This window comes from Arxiozyma heterogenica (assembly GCF_036370985.1).
Source record: "Arxiozyma heterogenica strain weizmannii chromosome Unknown scaffold_11, whole genome shotgun sequence".
Lineage (NCBI taxonomy): Eukaryota > Fungi > Ascomycota > Saccharomycetes > Saccharomycetales > Saccharomycetaceae > Arxiozyma > Arxiozyma heterogenica.
Genome location: NW_027042664.1, coordinates 1,358,701 through 1,379,431, shown reverse-complemented (window position 1 = coordinate 1,379,431; position 20,731 = coordinate 1,358,701). Strand labels below are relative to the sequence as shown.

Below are 20,731 nucleotides of genomic sequence, written 5' to 3'. Positions count from 1 at the left end.
ATTTAAACATTATTTTTAATAATAGATAAAATAAAAATAAAAGTTATTCTAATTATTATAATGTGTGTATTGTTCTTACATATATATATATATATATATATATATATATGTAAGGCAAATAGTAATATAAAAAAGAATATTCAGAATATGGGATTTATTTGATTGTTTTAGATATATATGAGCCAGTGTAGTGGTATTTCTTTAAAATATTATTATTATTAGTGATATTAAGCTGTTAGTTTGTTATTTATTTTTATACTAGTCAATCCAAAATTTTTTTTTCCAGTTGATTGTCTTAATATTTTCTTTAGCAGTGTTTCTTATAGTTTCAATGTGATTTTTTAAAACAGACCATCTTTTCACGTCTTTATTAATTTCTTTTTCAAATAATAGTTTTATTTGATCGTAGTGCGTTTTGCTTTCTCTAATTAATTTTTTGTAGAAATTTAACATAATACTAATGGTGTCGATTTTATATATACTTTGTGTATCAAAATCAATAAGATATTTACCTTGTGGCTTCCAAATATTTTTTATTTGTTTACTTGTGGTCCTATATTTTATTGGAACGGTGGATATATAAAGTTTACTCTCAAAGGATACAATGTCTTTATTATCATCGGGCAGGTTCTCGCTAATAGAAGAAGAAGTAAAAGTAGTTATAGTGTTATCATCGTCTGTTCCAATGCATATTTTTTTATAAGTTTGTATATTTTTTAAATCAATTTCCCAACTGAAAGTTGTGATTATTTTACTTGACATTTTTGAATCTGACAAACCTTTTTCTTTACTGGAAATAAAACTAAAATTTTTAGATAATACTATCATAATCAGATTGAAAAATTTCCAAACACCTAAACTTAAAAAAAAGAATATTACAAAAATTACCAATATTTCTTCAAAACTTAATTGATGGTCATTATTACTATGATTTTGTCGAATTTCAAATTTCTTTGTATAAAAGGATATACGCAACCATAAGGAAGGCATTTGTGGCAAAAAAAAAAGTTTCCTTATACAGTCTTTGGTGCTGTTTTCCTTTGATTTACATGAAGATTTAATGTTTTTTTTAAATGTATCATGATTTGGTCTTTCAAAAGATTTAGAGAGTTGTAAAACTTCAGTATCTTTCAATGTTGAATTTGAGAAAACCAGGTCATTTGTGTTTGTGTCAATAAGCTTAGCTTTTATAATTTTTGATTCTTCAGTAATGTTATGATTATTGCTTATACTTATATTCTCAAGATCAGAATTGGTTTCATCACTTGTGGAAGACAAAATATCAATATCACCATCTTTGATAAAATTGTATACAAATCTGTTATAGTGAGCTTCATTATTATTCAAAGTATTTTTGTTTTGTATTATTTCTTTATGTTTTGGTACAAAATTTTGTATTTTTTTCTTTCTTTTAACGATATTCCAACCATCCTCAGACTCAGTGTCCCATCTTTGAGAAGAAATCATTATTTTTTATATATTATATATATGCTACTGGGAGTGTAGCTTTGTTCGAGTGCGTGTAGGTGTTAAATAAACTATATAGTTTTGCCCCTATAGAACACACACAAGTGACTTGTTAAGGCGTTTGCTCTATTGAAATTTCTATTATCACTTGAAGTCCTAGATATATTGTATTGGAAAGAGGATAATTGGAAAATACTTTACAGGCACAATATATAGATATAAATATCTAAACTTTTTGTGGCATTAGTCTTCTTGAGCCTGTTATTTTGTTCCCCTTTTATTGCATTGCACTACTATTTTAAATGGAGAATGAGAGGAAATTGAGTAGACTTTTCTGTTGGTAAAAAAGTATGCAGGCCTTAAATAAAATACCTAAAAATTATTAACCACATTTTTATACCCTAAGTTTTTCTTTGTGTTTTTAGGGTTCAGACTTTTTTTTTGAAAAGCCAGGGGAAGCAAACAAATAAAAAAAAACGATGGGAATTGTAATAGAAGATTTTTGTAGAAAGGAAAACCAGTGAATGAACACTTCGAGGATAAGAACAGAAAAATCAAAAGAAATTGAAATGACAAGAAGTATTGCGGTTAAGAAAGAAGAACCAAATCATCCTATTTCTGTGGGCTCTACTTATAAATTGCAGCTATATGCATACGGATTAGCATAGAGGACGAGTAGTCATCTAGAATAAAAATAAAATAAAAAAGGGATTTCTGGTTAGTCTATTGTACTATTTTTTTTGTCTTCAATTCGGGTTTTTATAGATATAAGACAGTTTCAATATTGAATATTTGGAAGTTGTATCAACAGCAGTATGCAAAGAACTGTATTTACAAGTCAAAGTTTTAAGTCAGTGTTAGGTGCAGTGAATAGAAATGGATCCGTTACTGCATGTCGGGAGCCAATACGATTAATAACTTATTTACATTCTGGCTCTCGTGTACGGGGGCTTAAAAGAGATCCTGCAAGTTACATGTTAAACCCCTACGGGTTGACTTATGAATCAGTTAATAAGAAAGTGGGGTCACAGGCATCTCAATTTTTTTCAAAGATAAGGAATCAATTAACCTTTAATAAATTTGACATTAAAATAGACGATCGTTTATTGTTACAATGTTTTACACATAAGTCTTTTGCTCATGGGAAGGTTCCATACAATGAAAAGTTGTTTATTATAGGTTCTCATTTTTTGAAAGTACAAGCCTCTTTACATTCAATAAAGTCGACTGATTCCCAAAATTCTAGTGGGCTTGTTAATGGTATGAATTTTGATACACTAGGTTCTTATGAAAGTAAGAATTTATTAGCAGAACCAAAATTATTTAAATTTATGGAATCCTTAGGGTTACATGAATTGGTATTTTGGAAAAAAAGAGATGCTAGTGGTACTAAAATCTTCAACGGTGAACCCAAAATTGTTTCATCTGTTCTAAATTCTGTTGTTGGAGCAATTCTTCTAACAAATGGAGTTGAAAAGGCATCGTTATTTGTTAATAATTTTCTGCTTCGTGAACATACAGAATAAGAGTTTAAAAAAGAAAAAAGAAAAAAAAATTATTATTTAAAAATTCATAATGACAGTAGAGGACGCATTAAAAGATGTAAAAAACCTCGTATACAAGAAAATAGTTGAGATTATTGTGTTGATGATAAACTATCCTAAATGATTTTTCTTAACTGCACAATCTATATGTCTATATATATTGAAATATAAAAAGCACATGTAGACATTTGTCTACTTTACTGTAAATAGTATTAATAAAATACACATATTTTTCTATTCGAGCAAACCTATGGAGGAGTATTTTAGATTGAAATGTGTCAATTATTTAGTTTTAGCTGGATATTTGAGTGTATATAATATTAAAATGAAAGGGCAATCATTTTTTTTAATTATTCAATGAAATCATAAATTTTCAAAAATAATATTAATAATAATATAGATTGGTTTAACTATATACAAAGATTTATTTTTATTTGCATATGTATATAGATAGATGGATAGAAATATCAAGTTGATGTAGTAATATTATTGTTTTTTTTTTTTGTTATATATTCATTTATAATACAAGAATTGTAATTGTCTCTATTAAAAGATCTCATGACTATATATTTATAGGTTAGATATTTTATATACTAAGTGCAGCTTACTTTGCGCCAATATGCTTTAATCTATCGACGATTTTTTCTTTTTTAAATCTATCCATAAAACTATGGCTTCTTTCTGGTCCCTTTTTAGAATTTCCCCTTGTTTCATTGTTATGCAGTTCAAATATTTTGGGTGTCTCCTGCTTAGTGGATGACTCATCCTTATGAATTTTCATCTGTATATTTTTTTTACTTTCTTTTTTTTTCTTGAGATGAAGCAACTGATTTAATATCTATTCTTTCATATAACAGCCCTTTGTTTAGCGTAGACCTGGCTGTGGTCGATATACTTGATTCTGATGTGAGTAGATCTTTACTAAAATTATTACTATTATTATCTATAGAATTTGTGGAACTGTCAAAAGCATGAAATTTCTCTGCTAATCTTAATGGTTTTACTTTGGAAGATGAATTTGGTGATAAGATTTCTTCTGTATCAACAGAATTAACCAAAGTCACTTCATTTAGATTTAATAGGAAATCAGTATCATCAATTTTAGTATTTTTTGGATCTATATATTTAATTTTTACAACAGATACCAGATTACAAAACGAGAAGCATAAATCAGATATTGTTGTATTTACAGTGATTTTCGGTAATAAATCATTGAATGAACAGTAATACCTAATAGATGTGATCAAATGTGATAAAGCTGTCCGTAGAAGGATTATATTATTCTCTGCTTCAGGTATGGTTGACAATAGCATTATTTCTTGAAGATTTTTAGATATTTGGAATATCTTGGTGAACAGATCATTTCCCAATTCTTTCTTTTTTGTTAGATGATCTGATTCGTTTATAATAGAATATAAATTAGTAGTTAAACTTTGAAAAGTTTTCACTAAATCTAATGGAATATGGCCGGATGGATCAATATATTGATCAAATTGTAGATTGTGTTTATTCGAGAGGATTTTCTGGTCAGTATAATTGTTGTTCTTATTTTTATTTTTGTTCTTTAAAAATTCCAATTCCTGTTTTAATTTTAAATTCTCATTTTTTAATGATTCAATTGTTTTCATTGAATCTGTGTTTGATGAATCAACGTTTCTATTATCTAGTTCATTCATAACTAATGTTTCTGTAGTTGTTTTGTTGTTTGTTAGCATGGTTTTTGAAGGTGTATTAAAGTCAAATTCGTCGTCATCTTTTGAATAGGTCTGTTTCTCAAGTTGTTTAAATATTGGTTCTGTAACTTTCATGTCTTTATTTATGGAGATAGTTTCAGATACAATTATGTCATTTTGAGGTACTTCTATCTTCGTTGATTTAGTAGATTTTTCCTTTATTTGGATTCCAGAATTGTCATTAGAAAATTTGTTAGATTGATGATCTTTAATAAAATTCATCTCAGCTTCAATGTTCCTTTGATCTAATGTATTAAGTTCTTTTTTTGAGTTTGAAGTGATTGAGAGTGATTTTTCTTTTTCTTCCGTTTTTCCTTCATGTCTATCCTCTTTTTCGCTTATTTCTTCATTTTCCTCGTTTTCTCCTTCCTCTTCTTCATCAGAAGACCAATTGATCGAAGCTTTGATTGGAGCTATCACAGTTTGTTGTATAGTATCTTCTTTATTTGTATGATTGGTAGTATTTGCATCGGTAGAAGGAATTTTTTTCAAAGGTGTACTTGTATCAGTAAATTCTTGGCTAAGGTTACGATTAAGTTGATCTTTAGAGTCATCCTTTACATTTGAGATTTCTTTTATGCAATAGTCACGTCTTTCGATTTCCTGCATAATGTCAGTTAATAAATCATTAAATCTACTTTCAGATAACAGTGACAATTTTTCTCTTGCTATATTTCTTTTCTTATGAAATACATTTATAGGTTTTAAACGGGATTCTGCATGCTCGGTATCACTGTTTGATCGTCTCTGTAATTCATCATGTACATCAGTACTCAATTCTAAAAATTGGGTCTCAGTTAGAGTTGATAATTTAGAGTGTGATCCTTTAGATGAATTAACTTGTTTTTCAAAATCAAATTCTTGTGGATTAGGATTTTTTAGATTGAAATAGTTTTGTATATCTATGTAATATTTACTAAAAGTCGGAATATGTTGTTCAACAGTCATAGTTAAAATACAGTCTCATCTATTTATGATTGAGTTTTTTTCAGTTTTATTTTTAAAAGAACCATGCAAGTTTAAACGGATACATTCTGCTTTCTGTAAAATATGACAGAAGTAATGAGAAAGTTATAAACGTTGATAATTAAGTAGAAGAAAAAAATTATTGAACCTTGGTTTCTCTAAGATATATAATGAAATGAATATATTTCACTTAGAAACAATCGTTTACGCGTCGCATCTATAAAATAGGTTTCCTCTTCATTTTTTGTCAGCTTTTTTGTATTTCTTTTTTCTTTTTTTCTTTTTTTTTTTCGTTTTCCTTATGACGCGTTTTGAACTATGAGATTTTTAATTGCTCGAGAAAAAGAATTATTTATCAGTTATCGATATATAGAGAGAGAAGGTTTAACTAATTGAATTTTCATTGATGTTATATAGATAGTCATATATGAAGACGGGTAAGATTGAAGTTGATATACATAAAACAGCAAAAACTTTGATTCATCTTGTTCGGTTTCGTTTTTTTTTCTTCTTTTTTTAAGATAGTTCTACATTATAAAATTGCATCTTGTGGTTTTGGATGACAACATGATGTATGCTTTGTTTTTTTGTTTTATTAGCAATATAATAATGATTATAAGGTGATGTGAATAATATTTTCCACCTACCTTAAGAAACCTTTTTTCTTTTGTGGAACAGGAGAAGCTTGGTTCATTTGCGAGGAGATGGACATCTCCAATTGATGTTTCTTTTCTTCTAGAGCTTTCAATTGTTTCAGTAACTTCTCCTTCATTTCTTTATGTCTTGCAAATAACTCGGTCTCAGATTTCTGTAATTTCTTCTCCTTTTCATTAACTTTTTGTTGAAAGACAGATTTCATTTCACTTTCTAATTTGGCTAATTTAGCCTCATGTAATTTTCTTTCTTCTTCTTGTCTCTCTAAGGGATCAAATTCTTTGAAAACAGAATTATCTTGTTTAATACCAAGGTTGACCAATTTGTTTGATCTATAGTTCTCGTATAATACATTATCCGTTCTTTCACGTAGTTCTTCCAAATATTGTCTAATCAATAAATCACGTAAGTATTGGAAATCGGAATGTTTTGAGTTTTCCACTTCTACTAACCCCCATGGATATTGACGAGCTCTAATCATTTTACTTGGATCAATTGGATCTGGAACAAAATCATTGGATCCAACTACAGCATATGGTAAGCTCTCGTATAATTTATTTGCCATTTCCCTTGTGTCTTCGTCATCTAATTTATACATCGGTGGCTGAAACAAATCAATGCCATTTTCATTGAATTGTTTCATTATAGTAGTTTTGAATGCAATGATTTCTTCATCTGACATAATATCAGACTTTGAGATGACAGGTATTAAATTACATTTCTTGTGAACTTGAGAACAGAATTTCAAGTCTAATGGAGTCAAACAATGGCCGGTTGGCTCGATGAAGTACAAGCATGCATGGATTCTCATGTCATCAAAGGAAGTTCTATTAATTTTATTTTCATGGTCTAAATATTGATCATATCTGTGATTGATTTCTTGGATGATAGGATTCCATGATTCGTTGTTGTTAATGTGGTTACCGAAACCAGGTGTTTCAATAACAGTCAATTTTAATCTGACACCATTTTCCTCGATAATAGAACTTTGAATATTAATTTTAACTAAATTGTCCTCGTCATCTTCCTGGTTACCACTAGCATTATTGTTAATATTTTCAATCGATTTGTTATCATCATTAACAGTATTCGAATCGTTAAATTCTTGGTTGAAAAGAGAGTTAATTAGAGTAGTTTTACCTAATCCAGATTTCCCAACACATAAAAGATTGAAATTGAAACCATTTCTAATAGATTTTCTATGCCATTGTTTTGGTAAATTTGCAAAACCAACATAATTGGTGATTTGTCTTTTAATGATTTTCAGATTTGGTTGTATTGGTAAGACTTGACCGACATTATTTTTAGTATTTAAAGTTTCAAATTGTTCATTAACCAGGTCGTTGTTATTATTGTTATTAATATGGTCACCATTGTGCTCCTGAGGAGATTCGTGTTCATCATCATGTTCATTATCATCACTTTGGTTTTGTTGTATTTTTACTTTAACAAAGGAATCCTGTGGAGAGACAGGTTCTTGTTTGATAGATTGTTGCTGATAAGTTGAATCAGATAGGGATTGATTGTTTTTGTTGTTATTATCATGGTTGGTTGCGACACCTCTTGGTGGGAATGAAACACCAGTAAAATTGGATTCTTCTCTTTTAATAGATATTTTATCTTCAGGATAACTCATTGGTTACTTTTGTAACTAGGAAATAACAGACACAGATCAAAATAAGATAAAAACACGACTAGGGAGTGTGGGGGGAGGGGGATGGAAGATATGAGAAAGTGAAGAGGGGGGAGTGACACTGTAATGGCTATGTGTTTTTTTGTGTGTGCGTTTAGTTAGAGTGTCTTGTTCTTTATTTCGTTCTTTTGTTACTTCTACCAGGTTGGATATAAAGGTCTTTACTTTTTTTTTTTCTCTTTCTCTTTTTCTTGATCTTTTTTTTTTTAGTTTTTATGTTTTTTTTTTTTTTCATTCAACTCGGTTTCCTTTTTCGATCTTTCTCTTGTTTGAAAACTTTCCCGATCTGGCCACACAATAGAGGGAGGGTAAGATTCTAGAAGGCTCGAAAAATAAAACAATCATTTTCAGTCTGGAATTGGCAGTTGGCAATATTAGTAGTGTTGGTAGTGTCAGTGGTACTACTTATAAGGGTTATTCAAGAGGTCGTAGAACAGCTTTAAAAGGACGTGTATTTGTGTAGATAGAAGACCCTCTTTCTTTTTCTCTTTGTCCTATTGTCTTTTTTTTTTGCACGAGCTGAGGGTATTTTCATTTATTCTGAAGCCCTAAACAAACAATGGCAAGGCCTAAAGAAATCTGTGTGTGTGTGGATTCTGTGGCTAAAGCTGAGCACTTCATGCTACAAGATGTTGAAATATCACACATAAGGATCTATATTCTTACTGAGTGTTGAGATATTACCCAGACTCAATGAAAATTTTGTGAAAAAATTTTCTTCTCAAAATTAACTTTCTGAAAAGTATAAATAGTCAAGATATAGAAATTAGAAATACTTTCTTTTACTCACGACTTTATATACGTAATACATAGTTTTGTACATAATATATGTATTATTTAATACTGTGAGCGATTACTTATAAAAATACGGTTCATAAAGTTCTGTTATAACTTATAAGTTATTACCCCATACCTTTTAACTAAATTTCGACACTGGGTTATGGTTTTATTTAAAAGCTTTTCATTATAGTAATGTACTAACCTGTCTTTTTCCTTTTTTTTTTTGTATATGTGTGTAGGTGTTTGTTTATTTTAACGTTTTGATCTTAAATAAAGGTATTCGCTCCTAACTGAAAAAAAATAAACAAATCGAAGAGAAACAATTAATATATGATTAACAATCACGAATATTTGTTTAAAAGGAAATATAAAAGTAAAAGTATTTACATAAAATCTTGAATACACACCATCAAACAAAGTGTAGATAAATTTTTTCCCCCTCCCCCCTTTTTTTTGTCCTGTTCCATTATTCTTTACTTACCAATGATGAATCTCGACTACATATCTATTTAATGCGTTAAATAGTTTTCTTAATTCATGACGAGTAACACCTTCTCGTAACATCACTGTTTCCATTGGAGTTCGCCCGTTGAAATATTTTAATAATCTTTTAAACAGTACCTGAATATCAGGTGGCTGTTCTGATATGCATCTATATAGCCATCTTTTCTCTAATGCCGTCACTCTTTCTGGTTCCAAAATTATAGTATAATCCTGTTGTAAATCCGGGTCATCAAACTCAAAATGATCCTCTATACCATCCAGTTCAATACCACCAATCCCTTTTATATCAAGAAGTGCATTATCTCCATTTTTATCCAAATTCTCAAAATGTTGAGATGATTGAATCACTGAGTTTCTTGCCTTCACTGTAGCCATTCTTTTCTTATTCAAAATCTGTCCCTTCTTGTTCTTGTACCCTTCTCTTTCTAACTCTTCCTCTACTGCTATCTTAATCCTCTTATCAACTCTAATAAACACAAATGTTAATAATTGACATACATAACCATGTCGTAATAACCAACTCAATACACTAAGGTACACTCCCTTATGTTCTTTACTTGGAATTAATGATCCAAATGGCTTCACTCCACGCTTATTCAACATTAATAAGCTATTATTATTATTATTACTATTACTATTATTACTATTATCAATGTTATTACCATTACCCAGTTTCTTATTAACACTTGAATCTGAATTCTCAATACTAGACAATTTATTTAAAAAATAACTCAATGATGGCAATGCATTGAATTTCTCTTTAAATATAACTTCATCTTGTGGGTATGAAGCTGATAATGATACTAATGGCGATACAATATATGTATTCTTTGAACTTAATGGAATAATCACTCTGGCGTGTCTCCAATAAATCAAATGCAAAGCACAGGATCGAAGAACTTTTGAAGTCAGTGGTCCTATTTCTATCTGCAAAAATTCTGAAATGATACTATGATATTTATTTAGTGGTGTTGTTGGTTGAATATTCTTCACCATTTGTATCAATAGTATATTATTAATATCATCCATCTTTGCTGATTGTGATGTATTCTCCAAATTCTTTATTATATTTTGCGGTTCATCAAGTAATAATAACGAATAATTTAATACATCTTCATCTATATTAAATAAATCATCTGTATTATTTGAATTTAAAAACTCTGTTTGTTGTACTTCAAACGGATTTCCTGATCTCCTAAGAAATATATTGTTTGTCATAGTACTTAGAAAAGAATGAGTCAATATTGGATTAACCTTATAATCTGGCAAATGTTGAAACTCATTTTGAATGGGTATCTGCAATGAAATTATTCTACCTCCAATATTTATGCATGCAATTTCATTTTTATGAATCTGATCTACACATTGCGTCAATGCTTGAGCTAATGTTGATTTTGATAATATTCTCTCATACAAAAATTTACCTCTCTCTGAAGAACTTTTTAAAGATTGATACTTTTTGGAGTTTTTTATAACATTTTCTCTTTCTCTCATAATTATTTCACATTCTTCAGAAACATAGTTTGATTTAGATTGTAAATATCTGAGCAAAAGCGCTAACTTAACCACAACGTGTTGGTATATATCATCAATTCGTTCATTATATTCGATTAGTGGTGGATTTAGAACAAAACATACATGAAACATATTCATACTCTTATCTAAATCATGAAATTCTATATCATCACCATCACCTTCATCATCAGTCACATCTCTTTCATCCTGATTCCCTTCTTCCTGTTCATCTGAATCTGATAAATTATTGATTCCATTGAATGCTTCTGATCTATCTACTTTACTTGTAATATCTTTATTAATATTCTGTTTCTTAATTAAATTTTTTGAAGAAGACACTTGAGATGATTCTTTATGACTACGGATAGTCGAAGAAGATCTAGAAACACTTTTCTTCGAGGAATTGTGTTTTTTATGCTTAGACTTTCGCCATTCTCCATTTATATCATTATGAATTGGCAAACCAAGAAAGGCTATTTGATCAATTGTAAATTCGAATTTAGTATTACAAAGTTCTCTGTCTGGACAACAAAATTCAGCAACAAATTCAGAATTAAATCCAAAAATTTTATCAATATCCTGAAAATTTTCCTCATTGAAAAAAAAATCATTAATCATATTCTTATTCAAAAAGCGATTACGATCACGATCATCATAATTCACATTGTCATCATCATTGTCAAAATATGTTTGATTAAAACCACTTTTATCATCATCATCACTAATCTTGGAAACTGAATCAAACAATTTCAATAATCGATCACCTGTAATAACACCATGTGAGGCAGCTCCAGGTCTTTCCCCTTCCTCTTCTGGCAAAATCTTTTTCTTTTCCATTATCTCATTATCAATATTTAATGATTGCATATGATTTGTTATTAAAGAGGAAGAAAATGAGGAGCTTTCAGAAGAATCTCCATCAGATGAAAATGATTCATCTAAATAATCTGTAGACAACTCACTTTCACTCAAACCCTCAGAAGATAGCCATGATTTAGTCTCAGGGGAACTAGACGAAGAAACGGGTGATAAGCTTGATTGAGAAGACATTGTCCTTAGTGAAGTCTTACTTCTAATAGATGAATCAAAATCAAATCTGAAATCTGAGGTAGGCGTAATTTGATTAGTTATATATCTTTTATTATTCTGATCTTTCTTTGATGATACATTTACCGTTCTACTATATCCAGTCTCATTATGGACCATGTTTATTTGAGCTAATTTGTTTAAATGATTTTTATTGTTCGTAGTCATTGAATATATAGATGTTAATTTTTCTATTGCATCTATCTTTGCAGGTGGATATGAATAAACCATCAAAGGACCTGAATGTGTTGAAATAGTTAGATGAACACCTAGGAGATATGAATTGGGCAAATATTCACTCATCTCTGTCAATTTATCTATCTGTTTAATTTTTTTGTCTCTCTGTTTCTCTCCTATTTTCACCTTCTTTTCAATAACAATAAGTGTCAAACCGCTTCATACACACACATACACACACTCTTTCTATATTCGTTCCTTTCAGTTGACACCTCCTCAAAAAATCTATCTAAATACGTGATGTATTGAGAACTGTAACGAACGTTATTTTCTAGTGTTTTACAATTGAACATCTGTTTACTACAATCATTATTCTTTATTCTCTCTATCTTTAAAATAAAAAAAAAACTATATATAAACATATAAAAATGGGAAGATTAAGTTACAATATATAGACAAATTAGGAAGAGGCAAACACAAACTCTTACCAAATATTTAATATATTTACTTGTATATATGTGGAAACATACAAGTTTAGAACCTGCAAAAGATGAATACAGACAGTTTCGAATACCTTTACCAGTTAACTAAAACTCTAAGTGAATCTTCACGGGCTTCTAGGCAAGAGACTGATAAGATTGAATTGTTATTAAAACGTGTGGCTAAACAATCTATAATATCATATGAACAACTGTCCAAGGATGTAGCTTTGGATGTCAAAAGAAAACACAATAATACTGTACTAACTGGAGAGCAACAAGACAGAGAAGAAAACGAAATACAAAAATTGATTAAGGAGAATTATCGGTTGATCTATGAAATTGAACAAGAAGAATATTTAAATAAAAAGTTTATGTCTATGATTGAGAATGTGGAAGAACAGTTACAGTCTATTAAGAATTACATTATTGAACTTAAGTTGACCAGAGAGCAAGATATCGAGAATTTCATTTATGAGAATATTCAAAGCAAGACAAAAATAGTATTAAATAATTCAGATGACTTAAAGCTTAAAAATGATATAACAGAAGAAAACATTTCAAACAATATTGTGAAGAAATTTCGAGATACATACAAAAATTTAAACCTTAATGAAAAAAGAGAGGAAGGAAGGGAACTATTAAATCGGGATAAGTTGACAGAAAATCTTGAACAAGAAATTGACAAGTTTGAAGAACGATACAAAATTAAACTAAGATAGCATATGCATACAGAACGATTCATTTTCACAAAAGGTTCATTAACCATCTTTTGTTAGACAAATATGAATTTATATCTATAGATACAAATATGTATAATTTATAATGAAACTAATGATTTTTATATATGGTATATGGATATAAAATATATAAGAATAGAAAATTAAATAAAAATATTAACTAATCATTATTACAAATGCTTGAGAGAATGGTTATGTGTTTTCTTATTGTTGTCGTTTTTCTTTTTTTTATTTTTTTTAGGAATGTCGTAACGATCGAAGTAATGATTATAGTATTGCACCTTAGTCGACTTCTTCAACAGTTGGGCCTTCAGCTTCTGGAGCTGGAGGAGCACCACCTGCTGGGAAACCACCTGGAGCGGCACCTGGAGCACCACCAGCTTGGTATAATTTAGTCATGATTGGATTAGCAACAGCTTGTAATTCCTTTAATTGATCATCGAATTCTTCCTTAGTAGCAGTGGTGTTAGAATCCAACCAGCTGATGACTTCATCGGCCTTCTTAGTAACAGTTTCTTTGTCAGCTTCATCTAATTTATCACCAGCTTCGTTGACACTGTTCTTCAAAGAGTAAGCAATAGATTCTAATTGGTTCTTAGAAGCGATTCTTTGTGCTTCCTTTTCATCTTCTTCCTTGAATTTTTCAGCTTCAGCGACCATTCTTTCGATATCTTCCTTAGACAATCTACCTTTATCATTAGTGATGGTAATCTTGTTGGACTTACCAGTACCCTTTTCAACGGCAGAGACGTTCAAGATACCGTTAGAGTCGATATCGAAGGTGACTTCAATTTGTGGAACACCTCTTGGAGCTGGTGGAATACCAGATAACTCGAACTTACCTAATAAGTTGTTGTCCTTAGTCTTAGCTCTTTCACCTTCGAAGACTTGAATCAAGACACCTGGTTGGTTATCAGCGTAAGTGGAGAAGATTTCGGACTTCTTGGTTGGGATAGTGGAGTTTCTTGGAATTAATTTGGTCATGACACCACCAGCGGTTTCAATACCTAAGGATAATGGAGCAACATCCAACAATAATAAGTCTTGGGTCTTGGAAGATTGATCACCAGTTAAGATAGCAGCTTGGACAGCAGCACCGTAAGCAACGGCTTCATCTGGGTTAATGGATCTGTTTGGTTCCTTACCGTTGAAGTAGTCAGTGACTAATTTTTGAACCTTTGGAATTCTGGTAGAACCACCAACAAGGACGATTTCGTGGACTTGAGACTTGTCTAATTTAGCATCTCTCAAAACCTTTTCGACTGGTTCCAAAGTGGATCTGAATAAGTCAGCACATAATTCTTCGAATCTGGCTCTGGTAATAGAAGTGTAGAAGTCAATACCTTCGAATAAAGAGTCAATTTCAACAGAGGTTTGAGCAGATGAAGATAAGGATCTCTTAGCTCTTTCACAAGCAGTTCTTAATCTTCTTAAGGCTCTTTGGTTGGTGGTTAAATCTTTCTTGTTCTTTCTCTTGAATTCTTGAACGAAGTGGTTAACCAATCTGTTATCAAAATCTTCACCACCTAAATGAGTGTCACCGGCAGTGGCCTTGACTTCAAAGATACCGTCTTCAATAGATAATAAGGAGACATCGAAGGTACCACCACCTAAATCGAAAATAAGAACATTTTCTTCTTGACCCTTCTTATCTAAACCGTAAGCGATAGCAGCAGCAGTTGGTTCGTTAATGATACGTAAGACGTTCAAACCAGCAATGGTACCGGCATCCTTGGTAGCTTGTCTTTGAGAATCGTTGAAGTAGGCTGGAACGGTAACGACAGCATCGTTGACTTTAGTACCCAAGTAAGATTCTGCAGTTTCTTTCATCTTACCCAAAACCATAGAAGAGATTTGTTCAGGAGTGAATCTCTTGGTTTCACCCTTGAATTGGACTTCAATTTGAGGCTTACCATCGACGTCGACCAACTTGAATGGGAAGTGTTTCATATCACCTTGGACTTCTGGGTCGCTGAAGTTTCTACCGATCAGTCTCTTGGCGTCGAAGACGGTGTTAGCTGGGTTCATGGCAGCTTGGTTCTTAGCGGCATCACCGATCAATCTTTCGGTGTCGGTGAAGGCAACGAAAGATGGAGTGGTTCTGTTACCTTGGTCATTGGCGATAATGTCGACTCTGTCGTTAGCAAAGTGAGCGACACAGGAGTAAGTAGTACCTAAATCGATACCGACAGCTTTAGACATGGTTTAGAATAATATTTTTTGTTGATGTTTTGTTTTTTTTTTCTTGTTTAGTTACAACGGAATAAGCTTGAAATGGAATAAAGTGTGAGGAAGTGTTGGAAGAGAATCTGCAATTGCTAAGATAGAGCAAGTTCTAAGAGATTATTTTTTCCCTAGCATGAGAAGTCGATAGTTCAATGAAACCAATGTGTTTATATATTTTTTTTTTTGGTCTCCTACTTTCTTCAATTCAATCTCGAGGGGGAGAGAGAATGAAGAGGCATTGAGAAGAAAAAAGAAAAAAAAGGCACTACGTAGGTTGAGAAATAATAACTAGTAGTAAAACAGAGATAAGAGTGAAAGTTATAGAACTTCAAAGAACGTCAAAGAACATTTTGTGATTCCAACAGAGATAGAAAATCAAGAAAAAGACCACACACACACAAAAGAAAAGAAAAGAAAAGAAAAGAAAAGAAAAGAAAAGAAAAGAAGAGAAGAGAAGAGGAAAAAAAAAAGACAAACCACTTAGTAAGAGCAAAACAATGGCCTTAGTAATATGCCTGATGGAACCCGATGGAACCCTCTGGAACTTCAGAGGAGACAGAAAAAAAAAACGTAAAAGTGTCCTGTTAGGTGGGGTGTGTGGGTGTGCTATCTTTTCCCTGTGTTTCATTCTCTTTTTCTTTTTCTTTTTTTTTTTTTTTGTTAGCTCATTTGAAACGACAGTAAACAGAAACAAATAAAGGGAAGAAAAAGAAAAAAGAAAACGAAAACGAAAAACAGGAAAAAAAAAGGGGGAGGGGGAGGGGGGACGGAAAAGAAAGGCAATGGTTACGAGTTTTTGATGAGAAAGGGGGAAGAAAACAAAGATTTCTTTTTCTAGAATGTTCCATGGAGAAATAAACGAGGAAGGAAAATCGGAAAGGAAATGGAGCAGGCAGTTTTTTTTCATTTTTCATTTTTCATTTTTTATTTTTCGTTTTCTGTTTTTGCTCTAGTTTGAATACACTTACTAAGAACGCTTATTCACCGATTACTAAGGCTGGTTATATTGAGATTTGAAAAAGGATTACAGATTTTTTTTCTTCTAGTTTCGTTATTAAAGAATAGTACTCTTGATATATGGATAAGAATCCACCGTCTTCTGTCGTAATAATTTTGGAATGTCTTATTCTTCTTCTTTCAATTTTCCCGCTCCAACTTGATGTTAGGTGTAGATAGGGCTTGTTTTTAGAATTTCCTTGGTTTTCCTCTCTTTGTTGTTCTGTGTTCCACTTTTCAACACCTTCAGGGTTTTATCTTATTTTATTTTTTTTTTCCCCCATTTATTTCGTTTTTTTTTTTTTTTTTTTTTTTTTTCATTTTTTTTTCCGGCGTATCTCCATTATGTGAATACATTGATTGATTCAATAATATGTAAATAATCAATCATTAACTAACTAACCAACTAACTAATTAACTAAATAAATAAATAATCTAGATCTTAATATACCATTTAATTGAAAATTTATTCTTTTTTTTTTCTTTTTTTATTTTTTTTTGCAGTACTCTGCCATCACTTAATAATAATAATAATTCTGACCATCAATAAATCATAATAATAATCATACATATAATAACTTTGAGAATAGTAATTACTAAATGTTCAACGCTATTCAATACTGCTGGTTAGTACAATAAACTAAAATAGGTATAAGACAGACTGGCCTCTCTCCCCCCTTTTTTTTTTTATTTATTTTGTTTAATGTATTGTATCTGTGAATTTTCTTTCTTTCTCTTTTCTTTCTTTTCTTTTTTTAGATCTAAGCATACACAAAACAATCTCAAACATACACAGATATAACATATACAAACACACAAATACACAAACATATATTGGTTTAAGAAATAATCCACTTACAATGGCTCGTAATAGACAAACTAAAAATATCTCAAAAACTGATCTCATGGATGAAGAACTTATTAAAAAATCCATACTCAATATATCGTCCGATGAAAAGAAAATCTATAAGATACGAATTAATAAATTCAAAAAATCCCATCTGTTATACGTCGTTTTATTATCCTGTCTAGCTATTTTACAATTCATATCCATCTCCTTTTTCACTAGAGGCTTTTTGCTATCAAGAAATGTCCTCAGTAATATATCTAACCATACTGATGATTCCCTGATTTTGTCTCCAAAATTCGATAAATTGGTTATTTTAATCGTAGACGCTCTTAGATTCGATTTCGTTATACCAGTCGATACCAACAACACACTCTTCAATGACAATTATCATAATAACATGCCTATATTCAATACTCTGCTACAAACTGATAGCAATAGCAATTGCAACAGCCATAACTCCTTATTACTGAAATTTATTGCCGATCCACCAACTACAACTTTACAAAGATTGAAAGGTTTGACCACAGGATCTTTGCCGACTTTCATCGACGCAGGCTCGAATTTTGCAGGTGAAGTCATCGAAGAAGATAACCTCATTCAACAATTCTATTTACATAACAAAAACGTCTGCTTTGTCGGCGATGACACCTGGGATTCGTTGTTCCAACCATACCTATCAAATTATTCAGTTCCTTATGAATCCTTGAATGTCTGGGACCTGCATACTGTGGACAATGGTGTCATTTCCTACTTTCAAGATCATTTGGGTAATTCGTCATCTGGTGAAAGTTGGGATATCTTGATTGGTCATATGTTAGGTATCGACCATGTTGGACATAAATATGGCCCAAATCACCACACAATGAAGGAAAAACAGATCCAGATCAACCAGTTTATTCAATCGATCATAAATCAACTGGATAACAATACTCTGTTCCTGGTCATGGGCGATCATGGTATGGACCACACTGGAAACCATGGTGGGGATTCAAAGGATGAACTAGAGAGTGCATTATTTTTTTATTCAAAAAAACCCGGGTTTATGTTCCATTTCAATGATTCTAAATCACTCAACAATTATAACATGTCCAATTTAGGTGAATCTTATAAATCCATCAATCAAATTGATCTGGTCTCCACTTTATCTTTATTAATGGGATTGCCCGTACCTTTCAATAATCTAGGTTGGCCCATAGAAGAATTCTTTGAAAATGGTGATGAAAAAGAAATTGTCACTAAGATCATGATAAACCAATTGTTGACTTATAAGGAGACCATGGGATTAAACATCGAAACTTCCAATCTTCTAATAAATGGAACTCTCAATAGTAAAAGAGATTTTGATTTAGGTCACCAATATCAAACCATGTTTTTGGAGGTCTGTAAAGATATGTGGGCTAGATTTGATTATAACAGTATTATCACAGGGATAGTATTCATGATAATATCATTAATATTATTAATAGTTATCACAAAATTAATCCCATCCATTGTAATGAACCAAATGGTGGAAGAATTTCCACCTTGGATGGGAATAATGACAATTGTGTCTAACATCTGTTTCTTTGGTGTTTATTATGTATTTAATAAAACATTATCCCTAATTGATAGTCCATTATGGTGTTTCTTATTCGCTACTGCTATTGGAATCATTGTTGGCGGCTGTGTCCCAATCTTTGACCGTTATAATTTTGCCTGGATTGTCTCTAAGTCTTATGAGGTGTTCTTTTCCGATTATTGGTCTCGCATTGGTTGTATGATTTTACTTATACATTCTTGTCTATTTGCATCCAATTCTTTTACAATTTGGGAAGACAGAATTATAAACTTTTTATTAATCTCTCTAGGAATGCTAACTTTAGTCGAATTTGTGTTTTTACCAAAAAGACAAACCCCAAATGCATTGTTAACTGCTAAGATCAGCGCCAATGAGGGAACTACATCTGGTGTAAATTCATCTACTGCAAATTCTAACAATTTACCTTTATCTAGATTCGGTAGATTATTAGGTGGTTACCATTCTTTGGTATTAATTATTTGTACTCGAGTGGCATCTTTGATCACTATCTGTAGAGAAGAACAAGGTATTTATTGTTCTCCAACTTTTTTAAATTCATCAAATAACTCTATATGGTGTTTAACTCTATGTTTCCTAACTATCTTTATTATACCTGCTTTTATTAAAGGTTATTATAATTTAACTTCTTCATATCAAGCTGCTGCACCCATATGGATTGACATATTTTTAAAAGGCTCTTTACTAATTAATTTTGTTTATTGGTTGTTAACTTCATTAGAAAATTCGAATATCAACTACTTTGATCAATTTGATTTCAATATTAACATTGTCAGGTATACGATCGCCAGAATAATTGCTGGATTTAGTTTAATTGCAACTAATATTGGTTGGGCAATGGGTCCGCTTTGTATCAAATTAAATGTACATAACACAGACATTAAATCAAGATATGCAACTATCCTGGGGTATATGAACATCTACGGTTCAGAATATTTCTTACTTGTTATTAATATACTGATAGCGATTCTTCTTTTCAATAAACCACTAGCGCAACTCTCTTTGTGTTTAATGTGTAATCAAATATTATCTATTTTGGAAATCATTGATTTGTTGAAATTAAAGGAAAATATCATTGGTCCTATTGTTCTAGGATTATTATCATGCCAACAGTTTTTCAGTACAGGTCATCAAGCTACTATACCGTCTCTACAGTGGGACATAGCATTCATTTTATCGGATAAAATCACTTTCCCCTTATCTCAAATTTCGTTAATTTTAAACACTTTTGGTCCACACATACTTGTTGCATTGTCAGTGGCATTGCTCACCTTATGGAAACAACCGCCTGACGTATTAAAGCCTCAAACTTTGTTGGGCCGCATCGTTTCCAATTGTGGTATGTTATTGATCTACAATACCGTGCTTTGTCTAAGCTCATTGATTTGGGTTACAGTCTTTAGAAGACATTTGATGGTTTGGAAAATTTTTTGTCCAAGATATATGTTTGCGTGTCTGTGCTTGATTATCACTCAAATAATAATTATAATTGGTACAGTTGCATTTGCTACATCAAGATTAATCCAACATATCAACGATGTTTTCTGGAAGTGACCACTAATTTATGCAAAAAAATAAAAACAATATAATAATACCAACAACTGTGCTACATACATACATACATATATATATATTATAGATTTATTTATAAAAGAAATTATTAGTTAACTTTAAATGGTACAAAAACAATGACAAAAACGATTTTTCTTCACATAGACCATATATATGCATCATTTTAAGATTAT

The 20,731-nt window shown here is 31.0% G+C and overlaps 9 protein-coding genes across 9 annotated transcripts; 3 read left to right on the top strand and 6 right to left on the bottom strand.

Annotated features, from left to right (window-relative positions):
- Positions 1-258: 258 nt before the first annotated feature.
- Positions 259-1,467, bottom strand: PWA37_000575 (uncharacterized protein; the record flags this gene model as incomplete). The annotated part of the gene is made up of 1 exon (XM_064857250.1): positions 259-1,467. The coding sequence occupies one exon, from the start codon at positions 1,465-1,467 to the stop codon at positions 259-261; it is 1,209 nt and encodes a 402-aa protein (XP_064716383.1).
- An 815-nt stretch (positions 1,468-2,282) lies between these two features.
- On the top strand, positions 2,283-2,993 carry MRPL15 (mitochondrial 54S ribosomal protein mL57 MRPL15; the record flags this gene model as incomplete). The annotated part of the gene is made up of 1 exon (XM_064857249.1): positions 2,283-2,993. One exon carries the CDS (start codon positions 2,283-2,285, stop codon positions 2,991-2,993), a length of 711 nt encoding a protein of 236 aa, XP_064716382.1.
- Positions 2,994-3,805: 812 nt separating this feature from the next.
- Positions 3,806-5,692, bottom strand: PWA37_000573 (uncharacterized protein; the record flags this gene model as incomplete). Its single annotated transcript, XM_064857248.1, has 1 exon — positions 3,806-5,692. The coding sequence occupies one exon, from the start codon at positions 5,690-5,692 to the stop codon at positions 3,806-3,808; it is 1,887 nt and encodes a 628-aa protein (XP_064716381.1).
- A 661-nt stretch (positions 5,693-6,353) lies between these two features.
- On the bottom strand, positions 6,354-8,000 carry CDC3 (septin CDC3; the record flags this gene model as incomplete). The annotated part of the gene is made up of 1 exon (XM_064857247.1): positions 6,354-8,000. One exon carries the CDS (start codon positions 7,998-8,000, stop codon positions 6,354-6,356), a length of 1,647 nt encoding a protein of 548 aa, XP_064716380.1.
- Positions 8,001-9,314: 1,314 nt separating this feature from the next.
- NPR3 (Npr3p) lies at positions 9,315-12,245 on the bottom strand (the record flags this gene model as incomplete). Its single annotated transcript, XM_064857246.1, has 1 exon — positions 9,315-12,245. The coding sequence occupies one exon, from the start codon at positions 12,243-12,245 to the stop codon at positions 9,315-9,317; it is 2,931 nt and encodes a 976-aa protein (XP_064716379.1).
- A 424-nt stretch (positions 12,246-12,669) lies between these two features.
- Positions 12,670-13,320, top strand: FAR3 (Far3p; the record flags this gene model as incomplete). Its single annotated transcript, XM_064857245.1, has 1 exon — positions 12,670-13,320. The coding sequence occupies one exon, from the start codon at positions 12,670-12,672 to the stop codon at positions 13,318-13,320; it is 651 nt and encodes a 216-aa protein (XP_064716378.1).
- A 300-nt stretch (positions 13,321-13,620) lies between these two features.
- Positions 13,621-15,540, bottom strand: SSA2 (Hsp70 family chaperone SSA2; the record flags this gene model as incomplete). The annotated part of the gene is made up of 1 exon (XM_064857244.1): positions 13,621-15,540. The coding sequence occupies one exon, from the start codon at positions 15,538-15,540 to the stop codon at positions 13,621-13,623; it is 1,920 nt and encodes a 639-aa protein (XP_064716377.1).
- Positions 15,541-15,892: 352 nt separating this feature from the next.
- Positions 15,893-16,471, bottom strand: PWA37_000568 (uncharacterized protein; the record flags this gene model as incomplete). Its single annotated transcript, XM_064857243.1, has 1 exon — positions 15,893-16,471. The coding sequence occupies one exon, from the start codon at positions 16,469-16,471 to the stop codon at positions 15,893-15,895; it is 579 nt and encodes a 192-aa protein (XP_064716376.1).
- A 949-nt stretch (positions 16,472-17,420) lies between these two features.
- Positions 17,421-20,540, top strand: GPI13 (mannose-ethanolamine phosphotransferase GPI13; the record flags this gene model as incomplete). Its single annotated transcript, XM_064857242.1, has 1 exon — positions 17,421-20,540. One exon carries the CDS (start codon positions 17,421-17,423, stop codon positions 20,538-20,540), a length of 3,120 nt encoding a protein of 1,039 aa, XP_064716375.1.
- Between the last annotated feature and the right edge of the window lie 191 nt (positions 20,541-20,731).